Source organism: Garra rufa, chromosome 7, assembly GCF_049309525.1.
Source record: "Garra rufa chromosome 7, GarRuf1.0, whole genome shotgun sequence".
Lineage (NCBI taxonomy): Eukaryota > Metazoa > Chordata > Actinopteri > Cypriniformes > Cyprinidae > Garra > Garra rufa.
In genome coordinates this window covers 2,794,338-2,817,907 of record NC_133367.1, presented here as the reverse complement: position 1 = coordinate 2,817,907, position 23,570 = coordinate 2,794,338, and the positions used below count along the sequence as shown (strand labels likewise).

The 23,570-nt window shown below is 29.3% G+C and overlaps 1 protein-coding gene across 1 annotated transcript; it reads right to left on the bottom strand.

Moving 5' to 3' along the window:
• Positions 1-608: 608 nt before the first annotated feature.
• LOC141338459 (lysine-specific demethylase 4B-like) lies at positions 609-23,148 on the bottom strand. Its single transcript, XM_073844008.1, has 5 exons — positions 23,035-23,148; positions 10,017-10,442; positions 7,314-7,489; positions 968-1,082; positions 609-806 (listed from the first exon to the last, which is right to left on the bottom strand). The coding sequence occupies exons 2-5, from the start codon at positions 10,428-10,430 to the stop codon at positions 609-611; spliced, it is 903 nt and encodes a 300-aa protein (XP_073700109.1). The 5' UTR covers positions 10,431-10,442; positions 23,035-23,148.
• Between the last annotated feature and the right edge of the window lie 422 nt (positions 23,149-23,570).

Genomic DNA, 23,570 nt, shown 5'->3' with positions numbered 1-23,570 from the left:
TATTTATAGACCGTCCAGATATGGAAATATTTTAACTAAATATTATTGCTTTCCACAGCATTGGTGGCAGAAAATATCTACTAATATATTTTTTTAAATATAATTACACAAATTTATTGAACGCACATGAAACGTAAAAAAATATAATATAATTTTAACGGAGATTACTTGTTTTAACAGTAAGTAAAGCAAAATGCTGCATAAACCATTCAGATATGGAAATATTTGAAAATATTAATGGTTTCGACAGCATATTTTTTTACCATATAAAATTTTTATTTCTAAAATATATATTAATAAAACTATGCACAAATTAATTAAATGCACAAAAAAAAAACATTTGAACTGTCATGAGTTGCTGTTTTTCTTTACTGTAAGTAATTCAAAAGTATAAAATATTAAAAATTATAAAACACCTAAATGGAGCACCATTTTATCTTAACAGGACCCATACATGGCAAGTCAATATTTGGTAAAACACTGCCGAAAGGACAAAATCTGATCACATTCCATCACTTTATCTACTTCAAGTGTTAAAAACGGCCAAGAAACTCCTCTGAATCTTTTGAACTCAACTAAACACACATATAGAGTAAACTATAGGATGCTCACCAGGACTTTGGTTGGCCGAAATGCAGGTAGTTGATGCTGTAGAGATCCATGTCCTCTGTGTGCCAAGCGAAGGTGGTTTTCCACATGCCAAAGTACAGGTAGGGTGTGTTGACGCCCTCGATGACAATCCCACACTCCTGCTCCACCATGTCCAGAAGTGTGTTCAGATGGCCGATGTTCCACTCCGTAATGTCCTTATAAAGAACAAACATCATAAACACATGCATATGACTAAACATTAGTTGTTACAGCAACTAAAACCATAAACAAACATTTTTGTTGCTTAAACTGAAGTAAAATATTAAAAAAAGACCAAATTTTGTTTCAAACACTAATCACATTAAGGGTGACTAACCGGGTCGTAGAGGGACCCGCTGATGTCGGCGCCGTAAATTGGCGACACAAACGTCAAGTTTTTCCAGTACTTTCTTTCCAGGTCGTCAAAGTCTTTGTGTTGAGGTGTGCAGTACCTACGATTGGTCAAGAAAATATATAGTTAAAGTATAAATTAAGCTTGAAGGAATGAAGAATAACTGGGTGCAGCAAAAACGCAAAACTTCCCAAACTTGGTCTCAAATTTACATTCAAACCCCCAAAGAACAACAGTTTTAATGTTAAACGAGTTTACTTCCAGAACAAAAATTTACAGGTAGCCCCTTGTTATCCAAGATGTTCATGTCTTTCCTTCTTCAGTCGTAAAGAAATTGTGTTTTTTGAGGAAAACATTTCGGGATTTCTCTCCATATAATGGACTTCTATGGTGCTCAAGAGTTTGAACTTCCAAAATGCAGTTTAAATGCAGCTTCAAAGGGCTATAAACAATCACAGGTGAGGAAGAGGGGTCTTATCTAGCGAAACAATTGCTTATTTTCCAAAAACAAAATAGACAATTTTTATACTTTTCAACCTCAAATGCTGGTCTTGTCTAGCTCTGCCTGAACTCTGTGTATTCCTGTTCAAGAGAGTTAGGGTATGTCAGAAAACTCCCAGTATTTGAGGTTAAAAAGTATATAAACTGTAATTTTTTTTGGAAAACAACCGATCATTTCATTAAATAAGACCCTGCTTCCTCGGCTGGGATCGTTTAGAGCCCTTTGAAGCTGCGTTTAAACTGCATTTTGGAAGTTCAAACTCTTGAGCACCATTGAAGTCCACTTTATTTAGAGAAATCCTGAAATGTTTTCCTCAAAAAAAAAAAACTATTTCTTTACGACTGAAGAAAGAAAGACATGAACATCTTGGATGACAAGGGGTGAGCACAATATCTGTAAACTTTAGTTCTGGAAGTGAACTTCTCCCTTAAATTTAAGTCATATTATTGACACAAAGGTCCAGATGAGAGAGAACTTTAAGGAATGAAGAATAACTGACTGTACAAAAATGCAAAACTTCCCAAACTTGGTCTCAAATTTACATTCAAACCCCCAAAGAACAACGATTTTAATGTTAAAGGAGTTTACTTCCAGAACAAAAATTTACAGGTACCCCCTTGTCATCCAAGATGTTCATGTCTTTCCTTCTTCAGTCGTAAAGAAATTGTGTTTTTTGAGGCAAACATTTCAGGATTTCTCTAAATAAAGTGGACTTCTATGGTGCCCCAGAGTTTGAACTTCCAAAATGCAGTTTAAATGCAGCTTCAAAGGTCTCTAAACAATCTCAGGTGAGGAAGAAGGGTCTTATCTAGCGAAACAATTGCTTATTTTCCAAAAACAAAATAGACAATTTTTATACTTTTCAACCTCAAATGCTCGTCTTGTCCAGCTCTGCCTGAACTCTGCGTATTCCTGTTCAAGACAGTTTGGGTATGTCAGAAAACTCCCAGCATTTGAGGTTAAAAAGTATATAAATTGTAATTTTTTTTGGAAAATAACCGATCATTTCATTAAATAAGACCCTGCTTCCTCGGCTGGGATCGTTTAGAGCCCTTTGAAGCTGCGTTTAAACTGCATTTTGTAAGTTCAAACTCTTGAGCACCATAGAAGTCCACTTTATTTAGAGAAATCCTGAAATGTTTTCCTCAAAAAAAAAACTATTTCTTTACGACTGAAGAAAGAAAGACATGAACATCTTGGATGACAAGGGGGTGACTACATTATCTGTAAACTTTAGTTCTGGAAGTGAACTTCTCCCTTAAATTTAAGTCATATTATTGACACAAAGGTCCAGATAAAGGAGAACTTTAAGGAATGAAGAATAACTGACTGTACAAAAATGCAAAACTTCCCAAACTTGGTCTCAAATTTACATTCAAACCCCCAAAGAACAACAATTTTAATGTTAAACGAGTTTACTTCCAGAACAAAAATTTACAGGTACCCCCTTGTCATCCAAGACGTTCATGTCTTTCTTTCTTCAGTCGTAAAAAAATTGTGTTTTTTGAGGCAAACATTTTGGGATTTCTCTCCATATAATGGACTTCTATGGTGCTCAAGAGTTTGAACTTCCAAAATGCAGTTTAAATGCAGCTTCAAAGGGCTATAAACAATCTCAGCTGAGGAAGAGGGGTCTTATCTAGCGAAACAATTGGTTATTTCCCCCAAAAAAAGACAATTTAGATACTTTTTAACCTCAAATGCTGGTCTTGTCTAGCTCTGCCTGAACTCTGTGTATTCCTGTTCAAGACAGTTTGGGTAGGTCAAAAATTTGAGGTTAAAAAGTAATTTTGTTTGGAAAATAACCAATTGTTTCATTCGATAAGACTTTTTCCTTAGCTGGGATTGTTTAGAGCCCTTTGAAGCTGCATTTAAACTGCATTTTGGAAGTTCAAATTTGGGGGCACCATAGAAGTCCACTATATGGAGAGAAATAGATAATTTACTCAGCCCCTTGTCATCCAAGATATTCATGTCTTTCTTTCTTCAGTCTTCTCTCCATATAGTGGACTTCTATGGTGCCCCTGGGTTTGAACGTCCAAAATGCCGTTTCAAAGGGCTCTAAACAATTCTAGCCGAGGAAGAAGGGTCTTAATCTAGCAAAAATTCAATTCAAATTCAAGAATTGAATTGGAATTTAGGAGTCATTCTCAATTCAATTCTGAATTGTGCACAAGCCTGCAAAGAAGATCAAACGTCCTTGTAGGACGATTTTGAAGGTGGCGGATGAGATGGTAGTTTTTCGACCCCGTTAACTGTCTTGAACAGGAATACACAGAGTTCACGCAGAGCTACACAAGATGAGCCTTTGAGGTTAAAAGTATATAAAATGGTAATTTTTTTTTGGAAAATAACCAATAGTTTTGCTAGATAAGACCATTCTTCCTCGGCTGGGATCATTTAGAGCCCTTTGAAGCTGCATTTAAACTGCATTTTGGAAGTTCAAACTCTGGGGCACCATAGAAGTCCACTACATAGAGAGAAACTCTGAAACAGATCATTTACTCAGCCCCTTGTCATCCAAGATGTTCATGTCTTTCTTTCTTCAGTTTTAAAGAAATTGTGTTTTTGGAGGAAAACATTTCAGGATTTCTCTCAGGATATAATGGACTTCTATGGTGCCCCTGAGTTTGAACGTCCAAAATGCAGTTTAAATGCAGTTTCAAAGGGCTCTAAATGATCCCAGCCGAGTTATTTTCTAAAAAAAAAAAAAAAAAAAAAAAAATAGCAATTTGTATACTTTTTAACCTCTAATGCTGGTCTTGTCCAGCTCTGCCTGAACTGTGTATTCCTGTTCAAGACAGTTTGGAGTGTTCTTATCTTCTTCTCCAACTTCAAAATTGTCCTTCAAAATCCAGAACTTTAGAAAATAACCAATAGTTTCGCTAGATAAGACCCTTCTACCTCGGCTGGGATCATTTAGAGCCCTTTGAAGCTGCATTTAAACTGCATTGTGGAAGTTCAAACTCTTGAGCACCATAGAAGTCCACTATATGGAGAGAAATCCTGAAACAGATCATTTACTCAGCCCCTTGTCATCCAAGCTGTTCATGTCTTTCTTTCTTCAGTTTTAAAGAAATTGTGTTTTTGGAGGAAAACATTTCAGGATTTCTCTCCATATAGTGGACTTCTATGGTGCCCCTGAGTTTGAACTTCCAAAATGCAGTTTAAATGCAGCTTCAAAGGGCTCTAAATAATCCCAGCCGAGGAAGAAGGGTCTTATCTAGCGAAACAATCAGTTATTTAAAAAAAAAAAAAAAAAAAAAAATTAGATACTTTTTAACCTCAAATGCTGGTCTTGTCTAGCTCTGCCTGAACTCTGTGTATTCCTGTTCAAGACAGTTCGGGTAGGTCAAAAATTTGAGGTTAAAAAGTATATAAATAGTAATTTTGTTTGCAAAATAACTAATAGTTTTGCTAGATAAGACCCTTCTTCCTCGGCTGGGATCATTTAGAGCCCTTTGAAGCTGCATTTAAACTGCATTTTGGAAGTTCAAACTCTGGGGCACCATAGAAGTCCACTACATAGAGAGAAACTCTGAAACAGATCATTCACTCAGCCCCTTGTCATCCAAGATGTTCATGTCTTTCTTTCTTCAGTTTTAAAGAAATTGTGTTTTTGGAGGAAAACATTTCAGGATTTCTCTCAGGATATAGTGGACTTCTATGGTGCCCCTGGGTTTGAACGTCCAAAATGCAGTTTAAATGCAGCTTCAAAGGGCTCTAAACAATTCTAGCCCGAGGAAGAAGGGTCTTAATCTAGCAAAATGATCAGTTATTTAAAAAAATATATATATATATACTTTTCAACCTCAAATGCTGGTCTTGTCTAGCTCTGCCTGAACTCTGTGTATTCCTGTTCAAGACAGTTCGGGTAGGTCAAAAATTTGAGGTTAAAAAGTATATAAATAGTAATTTTGTTTGGGAAATAACCAATTGTTTCGCTCGATAAGACCCTTTTTCCTTAGCTGGGATTGTTTAGAGCCCTTTGAAGCTGCATTTAAACTGCATTTTGGAAGTTCAAACTCGGGGGCACCATAGAAGTCCACTATATGGAGAGAAATAGATAATTTACTCAGCCCCTTGTCATCCAAGATATTCATGTCTTTCTTTCTTCAGTCTTCTCTCCATATAGTGGACTTCTATGGTGCCCCTGGGTTTGAACGTCCAAAATGCCGTTTCAAAGGGCTCTAAACAATTCTAGCCGAGGAAGAAGGGTCTTAATCTAGCAAAAATTCAATTCAAATTCAAGAATTGAATTGGAATTTAGGAGTCATTCTCAATTCAATTCTGAATTGCGCACAAGCCTGCAAAGAAGATCAAACGTCCTTGTAGGACGATTTTGAAGGTGGCGGATGAGATGGTAGTTTTTCGACCCCGTTAACTGTCTTGAACAGGAATACACAGAGTTCACACAGAGCTACACAAGATGAGCCTTCGAGGCTAAAAGTATATAAATTGTAATTTTTTTGGGGAAAATAACCAATAGTTTTGCTAGATAAGACCCTTCTTCCTCGGCTTGGATCATTTAGAGCCCTTTGAAGCTGCATTTAAACTGCATTTTGGAAGTTCAAACTCTGGGGCACCATAGAAGTCCACTACATAGACAGAAACTCTGAAACAGATCATTTACTCAGGCCCTTGTCATCCAAGATGTTCATGTGTTTCTTTCTTCAGGCTTAAAGCAATTGTGTTTTTGGAGGAAAACATTTCAGGATTTCTCTCAGGATATAGTGGACTTCTATGGTGCCCCAGAGTTTGAACGTCCAAAATGCAGTTTAAATGCAGCTTCAAAGGGCTCTAAACAATCCCAGCCGAGGAAGAATGGTCTTATCTAGCGAAAAAATCAGTTATTTAAAAAAAAAAAAAAAGATATTTAGATTCTTTTTAACCTCAAATGCTGGTCTTGTCTAGCTCTGCCTGGACTCTATGTATTCCTGTTCAAGACAGTTCGGGTAGGTCAAAAATTTGAGGTTAAAAAGTATATAAATAGTAATTTTGTTTGGAAAATAACTAATTGTTTCGCTCGATAAGACCCTTTTTCCTTAGCTGGGATCATTTAGAGCCCTTTGAAGCTGCATTTAAACTGCATTTTGGAAGTTCAAACTCTGGGGCACCATAGAAGTCCATTATATGGAGAGAAACTCTGAAACAGATCATTTACTCAGCCACTTGTCATCCAAGATGTTCATGTCTTTCTTTCTTCAGTTTTAAAGAAATTGTGTTTTTGGAGGAAAACATTTCAGGATTTCTCTCCATATAGTGGACTTCTATGGTGCCCCTGAGTTTGAACGTCCAAAATGCAGTTTAAATGCAGCTTCAAAGGGCTCTAAACAATCCCAGCCGAGGAAGAATGGTCTTACCTAGCGAAAAAATCAGTTATTTAAAAAAAAAAAAAAAAAACATATTTTGATTCTTTTTAACCTCAAATGCTGGTCTTGTCTAGCTCTGCCTGGACTCTATGTATTCCTGTTCAAGACAGTTCGGGTAGGTCAAAAATTTGAGGTTAAAAAGTATATAAATAGTAATTTTGTTTGGGAAATAACCAATTGTTTCGCTCGATAAGACCCTTTTTCCTTAGCTTGGATTGTTTAGAGCCCTTTGAAGCTGCATTTAAACTGCATTTTGGAAGTTCAAACTCTGGGGCACCATAGAAGTCCACTATATGGAGAGAAATCCTGAAATGTTTTAGTCCAAAAACACAATTACTTTAAGCCTGAAGAAAGAAAGACATGAACATCTTGGATGACATGTTATTGACACAAAGGTCCAGATAAAGAGAGAACTTTATAAACCCCATTGTATACGTTTAAATCAAACAAAACATACTTTTTACTATTAGCCAGTTTGCGATATTCTCCGACCGTCATGGACTTCTTCTGGATGTTGTATTGTGTGAAGAGTCCCGATTGGCCGGTCACCACTTGCATGATGGGAGCGGGAATGACCATCTCTTCAATGGTTTCGTAGGAACGCCGCGGCTTCCACTCCTTTGGCGGAATAACCTAAAAAACAACGCATGAACTTTAATATATGTGTAAATCCATAGAAAACAAACACGTAAGTCTTGGTATTAAGAATATCTGAATAAAGGCAGACCTTTTTATTCAAGGTTAATTTATAAATTTATTGTTAATTCATGTTCATTCATGATACATTTATGTTAATTTATACAACTTGGACAGGTAAATTAGGATGTGTAGAAATTTGCATTAACTAAGATTATTAAATGGCATTAAAGTATTATGTATTGTAATTTTATGTGCATTCTTTAGTATTAATGATGAGCAAAGTTTGGAGAGGTTAGTTTTGATAAAGTTTATTTAACATTAAAAAAGCAAATATTGTTATTTACTGATATAAAAAAAATCATACAGAACTGTACACACAATGAAAACAAATAAGAAAATTGATCAATTGTGTGATTATTGGGATTACATTTAGATAAAAAGATATATGTACAAACAATATAATATAAACAAATAAGATTTATTTTGTTTTGATTATATTGCATTAATATTTCATTAAATTGAGTACTGAATTAAATGTAATTGTATATTACAATAATTTTTATTATTAAGATTAAAAACAAAACATTTTCCTTTATCATATAGGGTCATGTGGGCAAAACTTTTCACTCAATTATATACTTTAACATCAGTTAATGCACAGAAATATACTTGAAAGTACAACAAATAATATTTTTACTGCATTTACTAATCTAGGTTCATGCTAATTGCTTACATATACTAGTTTAACATTTCAAATTGTAAAATTAATTTTAGTTCAATATGAATGACCATGAATTAACAATGGCGCATTTATATTTTAACATTAACCTAGATTAACAAATACTTTCAAAAAGTGTTGTTTACTGTTATTCGTGATGATAAACGAAAGAATTTAACTTTACTTTTAAAAGCAAATCTTTTAAATTTAAACTCAACTTAAATCAAACTTCTAATTAGTTCAAATGTACATTTAAATCTAACTTAAATCAAACTTCTATTTAGTTGAGAATTTCTATTTAAATCTAACTTAAATCAAACTTCTATTTAGTTGAGAATTTCTATTTAAATCTAACTTAAATCAAACTTCCATTTCATTTAAAAATTAAATTTAAAATCCAACTTTAATCAAACTTCCATTTCACTTAATTTTAATCAAACTTCTATTTAGAATTTAAATTTAAGTCTAACTTAAATCAAACTTCCATTAATTTTAAAATTTAATTCTAACTTACATCAAACTTCTATTTAGTTGATTATTTTAATTTAAATCTAACTTAAATCAACCTCCCATTTAATGTGAAATTTAAATTTAAATCTAATTTAAATGAAACTTCCATTTATTTTAAAATTTAAATCTAACTTAAATCAAACTTCTACTTAGTTTAGAATTTTAATTTAAATCTAACTTAAATCAAACGTCTATTTTGTTTAAAATGTACATTTAAATCTAACTTAAATCAAACTTCCATTTAATTAAAATGTTTAATTAAACTTAAATCAAACTTCTATTTAGTTGAGAATTTCTATTTAAATCTTACTTAAATCAAACTTCCATTTCATTTAAAAATTTAATTTTAAAATCCAACTTTAATCAAACTTCCATTTCACTTAATTTTAATCCAACTTAAATCAAACTTCTATTTAGTTTTTAAACGTACATTGAAATCTAACTTAAATCAAACTTCTATTTAGTTTAGAATTTTAATTTAAATCTAACTTAACTCAAACTTCCATTTAATTAATAAAAAAAAATATTTAAAATCTAACTTAAATCAAACTTCCATTTAATTAAAAAAAATTAAAATCTGACTTAAAACAAACTTCTATTTAGTTTAGAATTTTAATTTAAATCTAACTTAACTCAAACTTCCATTTAATTAAAAAAATAATTTAAAATCTAACTTAAATCAAACTTCCATTTAATTAAAAAAATCTGACTTAAACTTCTTTTTAGTTTAAAATGTACATTTAAATCTAACTTAAATCAAACTTCTATTTAGTTTAGAATTTTAATTTAAATCTAACTTAACTCAAACTTCCATTTAATTAATAAAAAAAATTAAAAATCTAACTTAACTCAAACTTCCATTTAATTAAAAAAAAATTAAAATCTGACTTAAAACAAACTTCTATTTAGTTTAGAATTTTAATTTAAATCTAACTTAACTCAAACTTCCATTTAATTAATACAAAAAATTTAAAATCTAACTTAAATCAAACTTCCATTTAATTAAAAAAAATCTGACTTAAAACAAACTTCTTTTTAGTTTAAAATGTACTTTTAAATCTAACTTACTTGAAATTTGAAATTTAAACTCAACTTAAATCAAACTTCTATTTAGTTTTTAAATGTACATTGAAATCTAACTTAAATCAAACTTCCATTTAATTTGAAATTTAAATCTAATTTAAATCAAACTTCCATTTAATTAAAATTTTAATTAAACAAATCAAACTTCTATTTAGTTGATCATCAAACTTGCTTTTAAATTAAAATTAAAATTGAACTTCCATTCGATACCTTTGCCAAACCGGCACGATGAGCTCCTTGGGTCTCAATGTAGGCCACGTACTTCCCGAAGTCCTTGAATTCCTCCATTGTGGGTCTGAAGGTCATGATCTTGTAGGAGGAGTTGGCCGCTGGAGGAGGTCCCGGGGCCAGGGCCGGAGCCACAGCTGGTTCTGGAAACGGTGGTTCTGGAAACGGTGGTTCTGGTGTGAGTTCTGGTGCCGATGGTTCTTGCTTTATTTCTGAGTTCAGAGTTGGTTCTGCAGACGGTTCCAGGACTGGACCTGAAACCTGTTCTTGGCATGGCTGCGGCTCCGAATCCAGGGTGGGTTGGACAGGTGAATCTTGAGTGGCATCTGGTTGTGGAGCGACGTCTGGAGCCGGTTCAGGCTCAGGGTTCGGGTCTGGAGGTAAAGACGGGTCCATGACTGCAGGATGCTGCGGATGCAAATACAAAATATTACCAATCAATAACCACACCACTATTATAAAAAAACATCAGAGAAAAACTGCTGAGATGAACTAAAAATGCTGATCATAAATTTGCTATAAAGTATAAAAATAACTTTTTTTTTGTTATCGTCCCCCATAAATTAAAGTTGGTAGTTGAGGAAATATTTTTCTGTAAAACCCAAATCATTTAGGTTTTAATTTATTTGAATGCATATGAAAAAATAATGTCGTCAACAGAAATACAAAAACTTATAAATAAGCCTGTGTTTAACTAAAAGGTAAAGAAGCTAATTATAAACTTAGGTTTAATACTAAAAATTTTTATGTTATAAAACTGACATTTTTTGTTAAATTTGCTCATCATAAATTATAGTTTTTTTTAGTTGACATATAGCTTTTCTGTAAAAGTTTTATTTTCTAACATCCATATTTTAGGTTTCAATTTTTGAATGTATGAAAAAGTGTATTTCTTTCAAGTATTTACAGGCAGAAATTTAAATTTTATATATATATATAAGAATTTAAATTTAACTTAAATCAAACTTCTATTTAGTTGAGAATTTCAATTTAAAGCAAACTTCTTATTAACTTAATTTAAATCTAACTTAAATTAAACTTCTATTTAGTTTAGAATTTTATTTTAAATCTAACTTAAATCAAAATTCCATTTGATTTTTGTTAAATTCGCTCACTATAAATTATAGATTTTTTAGTTGACAAATAGCTTTTCTGTAAAAGTTTTATTTTCTAACATCAATATTTTTGGTTTCAATTCATGAATGTAGGAAAAAAGTGTATTTATTTCAAGTATTTACAGACAGAAATACAAATATCTAAAAATAAGTTTAAGATGAACTAAAACGTGAAAAGGCAAATTAGAAACTTAAGTATGAAACAAACCATTTTTGTTAAATTCGCTCATTAATTATAGTTTTTAAGTTGACAAATAACTTCTCTGTAAAAGTTTTATTTTCTAACATCAATATTTCAGGTTTCAATTCATGAAAAAGTGTATTTATTTCAATTATTTAAAGACATAAATACAAATATCTAAAAATAAGTCTGAGATTAACTAAAAAGTTTAAAAGCCAATTATAAACTAGTATGAAACTAACCTTTTTTTGTTAAATTCGCTCATCATAAATATAGTTTTTAAGTTGACAAATAACTTTTTTGTAAAAGTTTTATTTTCTAACATCAATATTTTAAGCTTTAATTTAGGAATCTATAAAAAAAAGTGTATTTATTGTAGGTGTTTAAAGTCATAAATAAAAATATGTAAAAATAAGTCTAAGATTAGCTAAAAATTTAAAAGCTAATTATAAACTTAGGTATGAAACTAACCTTTTTTTGTTTTAAATTCGCTCAACATAAATCGTTTTTTAAGTTGACAAATAACTTTTCTGTAAAAGTTTTATGTTCTAACATCAATATTTTAGGTTTTAATTTATGAATGTATAAAAGAAAGTGCATTTATTTTGGGTGTTTAAAGTCATAAATAAAAATATCTAAAAATAAGTCTGAGATTAACTAAAAAGTGAAAGAGCAAATTACAAACTTAAGTATGAAACTAACCTTTTTTTGTTAAATTAGCTCATCATAAATTATAGTTTTTAAGTTGACAAATAGCTTTTCTGTAAAAGTTTTATTTTCTAGCATCAATATTCTAGGTTTCAATTCATGAATGTAGGAAAAAAGTGTATTTATTTCAAGTATTTACAGACAGAAATACAAATATCTAAAAATAAGTTTAAGATGAACTAAAACGTGAAAAAGCAAATTAGAAACTTAATTAGAAACTTAAGTATGAAACAAACCATTTTTGTTAAATTCGCTCATTAATTATAGTTTTTAAGTTGACAAATAACTTCTCTGTAAAAGTTTTATTTTCTAACATCAATATTTCAGGTTTCAATTCATGAAAAAGTGTATTTATTTCAATTATTTAAAGACAAATACAAATATCTAAAAATAAGTCTGAGATTAACTAAAAAGTGAAAAAGCAAATTACAAACTTAAGTATGAAACTAACCTTTTTTTGTTAAATTAGCTCATCATAAATTATAGTTTTTAAGTTGACAAATAGCTTTTCTGTAAAAGTTTTATTTTCTAGCATCAATATTCTAGGTTTCAATTCATGAATGTATGAAAAAGTGTATTTATTTCAAGTATTTACAGACAGAAAAACAAATATCTAAAAATAAGTCTGAGATTAACTAAAAAATTAAAAAGCTAATTAAAAACTGAAGTATAAAACTAGCCTTTTTTGTTATATTCACTCAAATTATAGTTTTTTTAGTGGACAAATAACTTTTCAGTAAAAGCTGTATTTTCTAACAACAACATTTTAGGTTTCAATTTATGAATGTATAAAAAAAAGTGTATTTATTTCAATTATTTAAAGACATAAATACAAATATCTAGATTAACTAAAAAGTTAAAAAAGCTAATTAAAAACTGAAGTATAAAACTAGCCTTTTTTGTTAAATTGACTCATAAATTATAGTTTTTTAGTGGACAAATTACTTTTCAGTAAAAGTTTTATTTTCTAACATCAATATTTTAGGTTTCAATTTATGAATGCATGAAAAAGTGTATTTATTTCAAGTATTTACAGACAGAAATACAAATATCTAAAAATAAGTCTGAGATTAACTACAGTGAAAAAAGCTAATTATAAACTTAAGTATGAAACTAACCAGTTTTTAAGTTGACAAATAACTTTTCAGTAAAAGTTTTATTTTCTAGCATCAATATTCTAGGTTTCAATTTATGAATGCATGAAAAAGTGTATTTATTTCAAGTATTTAGAGACAGAAATACAAATATCTAAAAATAAGTCTGAGATGTACTAAAAAATTAAAAAGCTAATTATAAACTTAAGTATGAAACTAACCAGTTTTTAAGTTGACAAATAACTTTTCAGTAAAAGTTTAATTTTCTAACATCAATATTTTAGGTTTCAATTTATGAATGCATGAAAAAGTGTATTTATTTCAAGTATTTACAGACAGAAAAACAAATATTTAAAAATAAGTCTGAGATTAACTAAAAAAATCAAAAAGCTAATTACAAACTTAAGTATGAAACTATCCTTTTTTGTTATATTCACTCATAAATTATAGTTTTTTTAGTGGACAAATAACTTTTCAGTAAAAGTTTTATTTTCTAACATCAATATTTTAGGTTTCAATTCATGAATGTGTAAAAGTGTATTTATTTCAAATATTTACAGACAGAAATACAAATATCTAAAAATAAGTCTGAGATGTACTAAAAAATTAAAAAGCTAATTAAAAACTTAAGTATGAAACTAACCAGTTTTTAAGTTGACAAATAACTTTTCAGTAAAAGTTTTATTTTCTAGCATCAATATTTTAGGTTTCAATTTATGAATGCATGAAAAAGTGTATTTATTTCAAGTATTTACAGACAGAAATACAAATATCTAAAAATAAGTCTGAGATTAACTACAGTGAAAAAAGCTAATTATAAACTTAAGTATGAAACTAACCAGTTTTTAAGTTGACAAATAACTTTTCAGTAAAAGTTTTATTTTCTAACATCAATATTTTAGGTTTCAATTTATGAATGCATGAAAAAGTGTATTTATTTCAAGTATTTACAGACAGAAATACAAATATCTAAAAATAAGTCTGAGATGTACTAAAAAATTAAAAAGCTAATTATAAACTTAAGTATGAAACTAACCAGTTTTTAAGTTGACAAATAACTTTTCAGTAAAAGTTTTATTTTCTAGCATCAATATTTCAGGTTTCAATTTATGAATGCATGAAAAAGTGTATTTATTTCAAATATCTACAGACAGAAATACAAATATCTAAAAATAAGTCTGAGATTAACTACAGTGAAAAAAGCTAATTATAAACTTAAGTATGAAACTAACCAGTTTTTAAGTTGACAAATAACTTTTCAGTAAAAGTTTAATTTTCTAACATCAATATTTTAGGTTTCAATTTATGAATGCATGAAAAAGTGTATTTATTTCAAGTATTTACAGACAGAAAAACAAATATTTAAAAATAAGTCTGAGATTAACTAAAAAAATCAAAAAGCTAATTACAAACTTAAGTATGAAACTATCCTTTTTTGTTATATTCACTCATAAATTATAGTTTTTTTAGTGGACAAATAACTTTTCAGTAAAAGTTTTATTTTCTAACATCAATATTTTAGGTTTCAATTCATGAATGTGTAAAAGTGTATTTATTTCAAATATTTACAGACAGAAATACAAATATCTAAAAATAAGTCTGAGATGTACTAAAAAATTAAAAAGCTAATTAAAAACTTAAGTATGAAACTAACCAGTTTTTAAGTTGACAAATAACTTTTCAGTAAAAGTTTTATTTTCTAGCATCAATATTTTAGGTTTCAATTTATGAATGCATGAAAAAGTGTATTTATTTCAAGTATTTACAGACAGAAATACAAATATCTAAAAATAAGTCTGAGATTAACTAAAAAATTAAAAAGCTAATTATAAACTTAAGTATGAAACTAACCAGTTTTTAAGTTGACAAATAACTTTTCAGTAAAAGTTTTATTTTCTAGCATCAATATTTTAGGTTTCAATTTATGAATGCATGAAAAAGTGTATTTATTTCAAGTATTTACAGGCAGAAATACAAATATCTAAAAATAAGTCTGAGATGTACTAAAAAATTAAAAAGCTAATTAAAAACTTAAGTGTGAAACTAACCAGTTTTTAAGTTGACAAATAACTTTTCAGTAAAAGTTTTATTTTCTAACATCAATATTTTAGGTCTCAATTTATGAATGCATGAAAAAGTGTATTTATTTCAAGTATTTACAGGCAGAAATACAAATATCTAAAAATAAGTCTGAGATGTACTAAAAAATTAAAAAGCTAATTAAAAACTTAAGTGTGAAACTAACCAGTTTTTAAGTTGACAAATAACTTTTCAGTAAAAGATTTATTTTCTAACATCAATATTTTAGGTTTCAATTTATGAATGCATGAAAAAGTGTATTTATTTCAAGTATTTACAGACAGAAATACAAATATCTAAAAATAAGTCTGAGATGAATTAAAAAATTAAAAAGCTAATTATAAACTTAAGTATGAAACTAACCAGTTTTTAAGTTGACAAATAACTTTTCAGTAAAAGCTTTATTTTCTAACATCAATATTTTAGGTTTCAATTTATGAATGCATGAAAAAGTGTATTTATTTCAAGTATTTACAGACAGAAATACAAATATCTAAAAATAAGTCTGAGATGTACTAAAAAATTAAAAAGCTAATTAAAAACTTAAGTATGAAACTAACCAGTTTTTAAGTTGACAAATAACTTTTCAGTAAAAGTTTTATTTTCTAGCATCAATATTTTAGGTTTCAATTTATGAATGCATGAAAAAGTGTATTTATTTCAAGTATTTACAGACAGAAATACAAATATCTAAAAATAAGTCTGAGATGTACTAAAAAATTAAAAAGCTAATTAAAAACTTAAGTATGAAACTAACCAGTTTAAGTTGACAAATAACTTTTCAGTAAAAGTTTTATTTTCTAACATCAATATTTTAGGTTTCAATTCATGAATGTGTAAAAGTGTATTTATTTCAAATATTTACAGACATAAACACAAATAAGTAAAAATAAGTCTGAGATAAACTAAAAAGTAAAAATAAATTATAAACTAGTATAAAACTGACATTTTTGGTTAAATTAGCTCATCATAAATTATAGTTAAGTTGACAAATAACTTTTCAGTAAAAGTTTAATTTTCTAGCATCAATATTTTAGGTTTCAATTTATGAATGCATGAAAAAGTGTATTTATTTCAAGTATTTACAGACAGAAATACAAATATCTAAAAATAAGTCTGAGATTAACTACAGTGAAAAAGCTAATTATAAACTTAAGTATGAAACTAACCAGTTTTTAAGTTGACAAATAACTTTTCAGTAAAAGTTTTATTTTCTAGCATCAATATTGTAGGTTTCAATTTATGAATGGATGAAAAAGTGTATTTATTTCAAGTATTTACAGACAGAAATACAAATATCTAAAAATAAGTCTGAGATTAACTACAGTGAAAAAAGCTAATTATAAACTTAAGTATGAAACTAACCAGTTTTTAAGTTGACAAATAACTTTTCAGTAAAAGTTTTATTTTCTAGCATCAATATTTTAGGTTTCAATTTATGAATGCATGAAAAAGTGTATTTATTTCAAGTATTTACAGACAGAAATACAAATATCTAAAAATAAGTCTGAGATTAACTACAGTGAAAAAAGCTAATTATAAACTTAAGTATGAAACTAACCAGTTTTTAAGTTGACAAATAACTTTTCAGTAAAAGTTTTATTTTCTAGCATCAATATTTTAGGTTTCAATTTATGAATGCATGAAAAAGTGTATTTATTTCAAGTATTTAGAGACAGAAATACAAATATCTAAAAATAAGTCTGAGATTAACTACAGTGAAAAAAGCTAATTATAAACTTAAGTATGAAACTAACCAGTTTTTAAGTTGACAAATAACTTTTCAGTAAAAGTTTTATTTTCTAACATCAATATTTTAGGTTTCAATTTATGAATGCATGAAAAAGTGTATTTATTTCAAGTATTTACAGACAAAAATACAAATATCTAAAAATAAGTCTGAGATTAACTACAGTGAAAAAAGCTAATTATAAACTTAAGTATGAAACTAACCAGTTTTTAAGTTGACAAATAACATTTCAGTAAAAGTTTTATTTTCTAGCATCAATATTTTAGGTTTCAATTTATGAATGCATGAAAAAGTGTATTTATTTCAAGTATTTACAGGCAGAAATACAAATATCTAAAAATAAGTCTGAGATGTACTAAAAAATTAAAAAGCTAATTAAAAACTTAAGTGTGAAACTAACCAGTTTTTAAGTTGACAAATAACTTTTCAGTAAAAGTTTTATTTTCTAACATCAATATTTTAGGTCTCAATTTATGAATGCATGAAAAAGTGTATTTATTTCAAGTATTTACAGGCAGAAATACAAATATCTAAAAATAAGTCTGAGATGTACTAAAAAATTAAAAAGCTAATTAAAAACTTAAGTGTGAAACTAACCAGTTTTTAAGTTGACAAATAACTTTTCAGTAAAAGATTTATTTTCTAACATCAATATTTTAGGTTTCAATTTATGAATGCATGAAAAAGTGTATTTATTTCAAGTATTTACAGACAGAAATACAAATATCTAAAAATAAGTCTGAGATGAATTAAAAAATTAAAAAGCTAATTATAAACTTAAGTATGAAACTAACCAGTTTTTAAGTTGACAAATAACTTTTCAGTAAAAGCTTTATTTTCTAACATCAATATTTTAGGTTTCAATTTATGAATGCATGAAAAAGTGTATTTATTTCAAGTATTTACAGACAGAAATACAAATATCTAAAAATAAGTCTGAGATGTACTAAAAAATTAAAAAGCTAATTAAAAACTTAAGTATGAAACTAACCAGTTTTTAAGTTGACAAATAACTTTTCAGTAAAAGTTTTATTTTCTAGCATCAATATTTTAGGTTTCAATTTATGAATGCATGAAAAAGTGTATTTATTTCAAGTATTTACAGACAGAAATACAAATATCTAAAAATAAGTCTGAGATTAACTAAAGTGAAAAAGCTAATTATAAACTAGTATGAAACTATTTTTTGTTTTGTTAAATTTGCGAATCATAAATTTAGTTTTTAAGTTGACAAATAACTTTTCAGTAACAGTTTTATTTTCTATCATCAATATTTTAGGTTTCAATTTCCATGAATGTATATAAAAAAAGTGCATTTATTCAGTTCCCCTAATTAAAAAAAAAAGGTAAAAATTAAATTGGGATTAACCTATGTTTCAGATTACAATTTATATGGGAACATTTATAAATTTTAGGTCCTTAAAACAGAAAATACAAAAAAAAAAAAAATTTCAATTAATCCTGAATCAATAAACCTGCTTTTTAACAAAAACGACCCAATTCATATTTTTCAAACTAAAACCATTCAGATAAAAACTCTTCAAAAATCTAATTATTAACTTGAAACTGACCTTTATTTTGTTAAATCCACTCATCATAAATGATAATTGGTAGTTTACAAATAACTTTACTGTAAAATATTTATTTTCTAACATCAATATTTTAGGTTTCGATTTAATGTATATGAAAAATTGTTTTTATTTCAGTTCCCAAATGCAAAAAAATACAATAAAACAAGTGTAGTATTTATATGACTTAAGTATAAAACTAATCTAAGAGTTAAAGTAACCTTTTCCATCAATTTAATAGTAATTAATCGATGAAAAACTTTATTTTCATCAATATTTCAGGTTACTCAACTTGTTTAAGGGCTAACAAAAACAACCCAATTCTTATTTTTCAAATTAAAATAAAACCATTAAAAAATGTAAAACTACTTAGAGAAAAACTGTTCTAATTAGTAATTTTAAACTAAGGTACAAAAACAACATTTATTTAGTTAAATGATAGATGCTAGTTGACACATAACTTTACTTTTAAGTTTAATTGTCTGACAATTTTTCAAGTTATTTTTATATGCTTGTCTAAAAAAAAAGTATTTATTTCAAATATTTAAAGACAAAAGTACAGATACCTAAAAAAATAAGTCTGAGATTAACTAAAAAGTTGAAAACAAAAAATTAATTCAATGTACTTTTTTTCTTCAATTTCGTCAAAACAGTGTTTTAAGTTTCAATTTCTATGAACGTATATAGGAAAGTTATACAAAAATAGCAAAAACAGCCCTAATTCATGATTATATTCAAATAATAACATTCAAAACCAGGTATAAAGAGTCCTAAAATTAACTGAAAAGCTGAAAACTATAAACATATCTATCAATAAAATAAATCTACAAACTTCTTTCTTCAATTTAGTAGTTGAACATCAATATTTTAGGTTACAATTTATATAAACGTACATGGAAACGTTTATATTTCAGTTGCTGTAAATAGCGACCACTTCACAAATTTTGATCGTTTTTATATCTCCAATAGTTCATTGGAAAGGCTCTGCAATGTGACAAATGTATTTTTATTTTCAAGTTAATTAAAAATTGCATGAATACAAACTATTAAAGAGCAGAAAAATTGCTGTTAAAAGCAAAAAGAAATGTATTTGAAAAAAAAATAAAGGAAAATAATTTAACAAATTACAAAATAAAAGCCTTGAAAAAGAACCTGTTCTAAACAAGCCAATTACCAAAGAGCCAAAAGCAAAAAATCCCACAGGTATTATTACTGTCACCACACCGAAATCCTCATCTGACCTGTTGCGTTGCACACGCTTTCATCAGAAACACACCAACCATGAGCCCAACAACCACAAGAATGATGAAAACACTGTACAACCTTAAAAACTGATCAAATAAGTGGATCTTTGCACGATCCAGCATAAGAAACCAGACCGTCCACGTCAATAATACAGATTTTCTAGCAATAGAAGTATTCTTCAAAGCACATTTTGAAACAAAGATGCTATCCTGAATGAATATTACAAATTTAAAGAGGGATATAAACACATTTTTGCAGTCAATGATCAAATAATGCAATAGCTAACTCAATTAAATCAAAATAAAATATCTGAAATACACAGTAGTAATAGTAGTCTGGCAACCATGATGCTTTGCATGACATTTTCTTATGCACAAGTAGATTTTAGTGGCGAGTTGCTCCAGGCATTAAGATTTAAATGGCATGGAAATGTCGCAAACACAGAATTATTACAACTAGCTAAACTAAATGAATATTTATAAATAATAATAATATAATAATTATGCATGCATGAACTAAATAATCAAGAACCACATGAAAATTTGTCCTAGTCCACATACAAACCCAGCAGACATGCATTTCGTCACTTGCTCACCAAAAAACCCTTTGTAGTGAATGGGTGCCGTCAGAATGAGAGTCCAAACAGCTGATAAAAAACATCTCAATAATCCACACCACTCCAATCCATCAGTTAACATCCTGAGAAGACAAAAGCTGCTTGTTTGTAAGAAACAAATCTATCATTAAGATGCTTTTAAGTCCATAAAGCGCTATAATGAATTATGGATGAAAATGTTTTGTTTGAAACATCTTAATGATAGGTTTGTTTCTTACAAATGCAGTTTTTGGCTTCACAAGATTAATCGGATTGCTTGTAGATTACTGTGATGTTTTTATCAGCTGTTTGGACTCTCATTCTGACGGCACCCATTCACTTCCATTGGTGAGCAAGTGATTCAATGCTACATTTTTCTAAATCTGATGAAGAAACAAACTCACCTACATCTTGGATGGCTTGAGAATGATTCAATTTCCCACTAATATTCATTTTTAGATGAACTAAGCCTTTGGGGGAAAAAAATCAATAACATACAAAATGCGTCGCTTATAGTTTTTCTGATTAGATACTACTAAAGTCTCTGTGTTACATTAAATATTACACATGGATGGAATAAATAATCAATAACTGGATTAAAATTCCTCCCAGCTCATGTACATACCAAATTGCTCACCAACAGATCCTCTGCAGTGAATGGGTGCCGTCAGAATGAGAGTTCAAACAGCTGATAAAAACATTACAATAATCCACAAGTAATTCAATTAACATTTTGAAGCCAAAAGCTGTGTTTGCAAGAAAAAAATCTATCATTAAAATGCTTTTAACTTATATATGAGTCTATAATTCACTGGAGGAAGCGTTATTATGAATTATGGACAGAATTTTTTTTTTCTTTTTATCTTAATGATAAATTTGTTTTTTATAAATACAGTTTTTGGCTTTACAATATTAATCGAATTTCTTGTGGATTATTATGATGTTTTTATCAGCTGTTTGGACTCTCATTCTGACGGCACCCATTCACTTCCATTGGTGAGCAAGTGATTCAACGCTACATTTCTCTAATTCTGATGAAGAAACAAACTCATCTACATCTCGGATGGCTTTAGAATGATAACATTTTCAACTAATATTAATTTTTGGGTGAACTACGCCTTTGGAAAAAAATCAATAACAACATGCAAAATGCATCGCACATATTTGATTTGATTAGATATTACTAAAGTATCTGTGTTACCTTAAATATTACTCATGGATGGAATAAACAATCAATAACTGGATGAAAATACATCCATTGGACTCTCATTCTGACGGCACCCATTCACATCCATTGGTGAACAAGTGATTTAATGCTATATTTCTCTAAATCTGATGAAGAAACAAACTTATCTACATCTTGGATGGCCTGAGGGTGATTCATCCTAGTTCACGCACAAACCAACTTGTTCGCCAACAGATCCTTTGCAGTGAATGGGTGCCGTCAGAATGAGAGTCCAAACAGCTGATAAAAACATCACAATAATCCACACCACTCCAGTCCATAAGCTAACATCTTGAGAAGACAAAAGCTGCGTGTTTTTAAGAAACAAATCCATCATTAAGACATTTTAACTAAAATACGAGTCTAGAATTTATAATAATGCTTCCTCCAGTGAAAGTAAATTTCCCTGTTGTCTCTAACATCAAAATCAACCCACATATTTGTTTAGAGCTGTTTTTGGACTGTTCTCGTCTGGTTTTTCACTGGAGGAAGCATTATTATGAATTATGGACTCTGGATTTAATTTAAAACATCTTAATGATGGATTTGTTTTTTATAAACGCAGTTTTTTGGCTTTATAATATCAATCGAATTTCTTGTGGATTATTATGATGTTTTTATCAGCTGTTTGGACTCTCATTCTGACGGCACCCATTCACTTCCATTGGTGAGCAAGTGATACAATGCTACATTTTTTTAAATCTGATTTAGAAACAAACTCATCTACAAATCATCTCGAATGGCTTACGGAGAGTACATTTTCAGCTAATATTCATTATTTGGTGAACTACGCCTTTGAAAAATAATCAATAACCACATGCAAAATCCATCCCTCATATTTAATTGAATTAGATATTACTAAAATCTCTCTGTTACCTTAAATATCACGCATGCATGGAATAAATAATCAAAAACTGCCCGCACAATTCATCTCAAATACGTCTTTATAGCTTAAAATCAGTTAACTTTCGATTCATGTAGTTTATTAAATACTGAAAATATGCTTGATGCTTAACCATAAAGACCATCCACGCCTGAAAGAAAGAAAGAAATAACCAATCGATGCAAAATAGCTGTTGTTCAGCTCAGCTCAAGTTCAAACAGCATGAGAGATGAAGGTTTAAATGGCCTTTGTGTATATGTGCAGCCTAAAGCAAAATGCATCATGGCTACCAAAGCGAAATGCATGAAAAATCAGACGCGAAAGCATTAAAGCAACACATATATCTCACATATTGTGACTTAAGTGTCAAATGCACGTCTGTATTGAGAGACAAACGCTTCAGCGTGCTTATATTCCTCACTAGCAGCGTTTATCCTGCTGATTTGACAAGCATATCAACACAGCTGCTCTGAAACATCGCAAATAACAATAAAAACTCGGCCGATGTTGGCGGACTCGATCCGAAAGGGGTATATAAAAAGTATATATCGCGTTACCTCCTGCTCTGGGTCGTTTTCTCCTCTTTATTCGCTGTTTTCTCCTCGATTCTGTTCGTTTTCTCGATTCCAAAGGCTCGGTAGTGTTACAGCAGCGCTGGGCCGCGTCTCCGCCCACTGCAGCGCGACGTGTGCCGTGATTGGCTGGATTGTGTCAAAGCGTGGTCTCCCATTGGCTGGCGCGCTCGATTGACGGCTCATCCGACCTTTCGCCTTCTGTTTGTGCATTCTACTATCACGGAAATCACGTATTTCACGTAATAATAGTGTGTCTTCCGGTATGACATACTCCAGTGTACGTCTGTTTGATGGAATATGAAATATACACCGCTTGTATACCAGATTCGTCGTGTTTTCCGCATGTTTTCCGCACAATACGTTATAAATAGGAGAAACCCTTCCATTTAAACGAGGTGGAAATATGTTCAGACACAAATAACACCATATGAACAACATCTGATCTTATCAAACCCCACTTCTCCTTTTTAAAATCAGGACGAAGTTTGGAAAGAAAAACATCTATGTGGTGTAAAAGA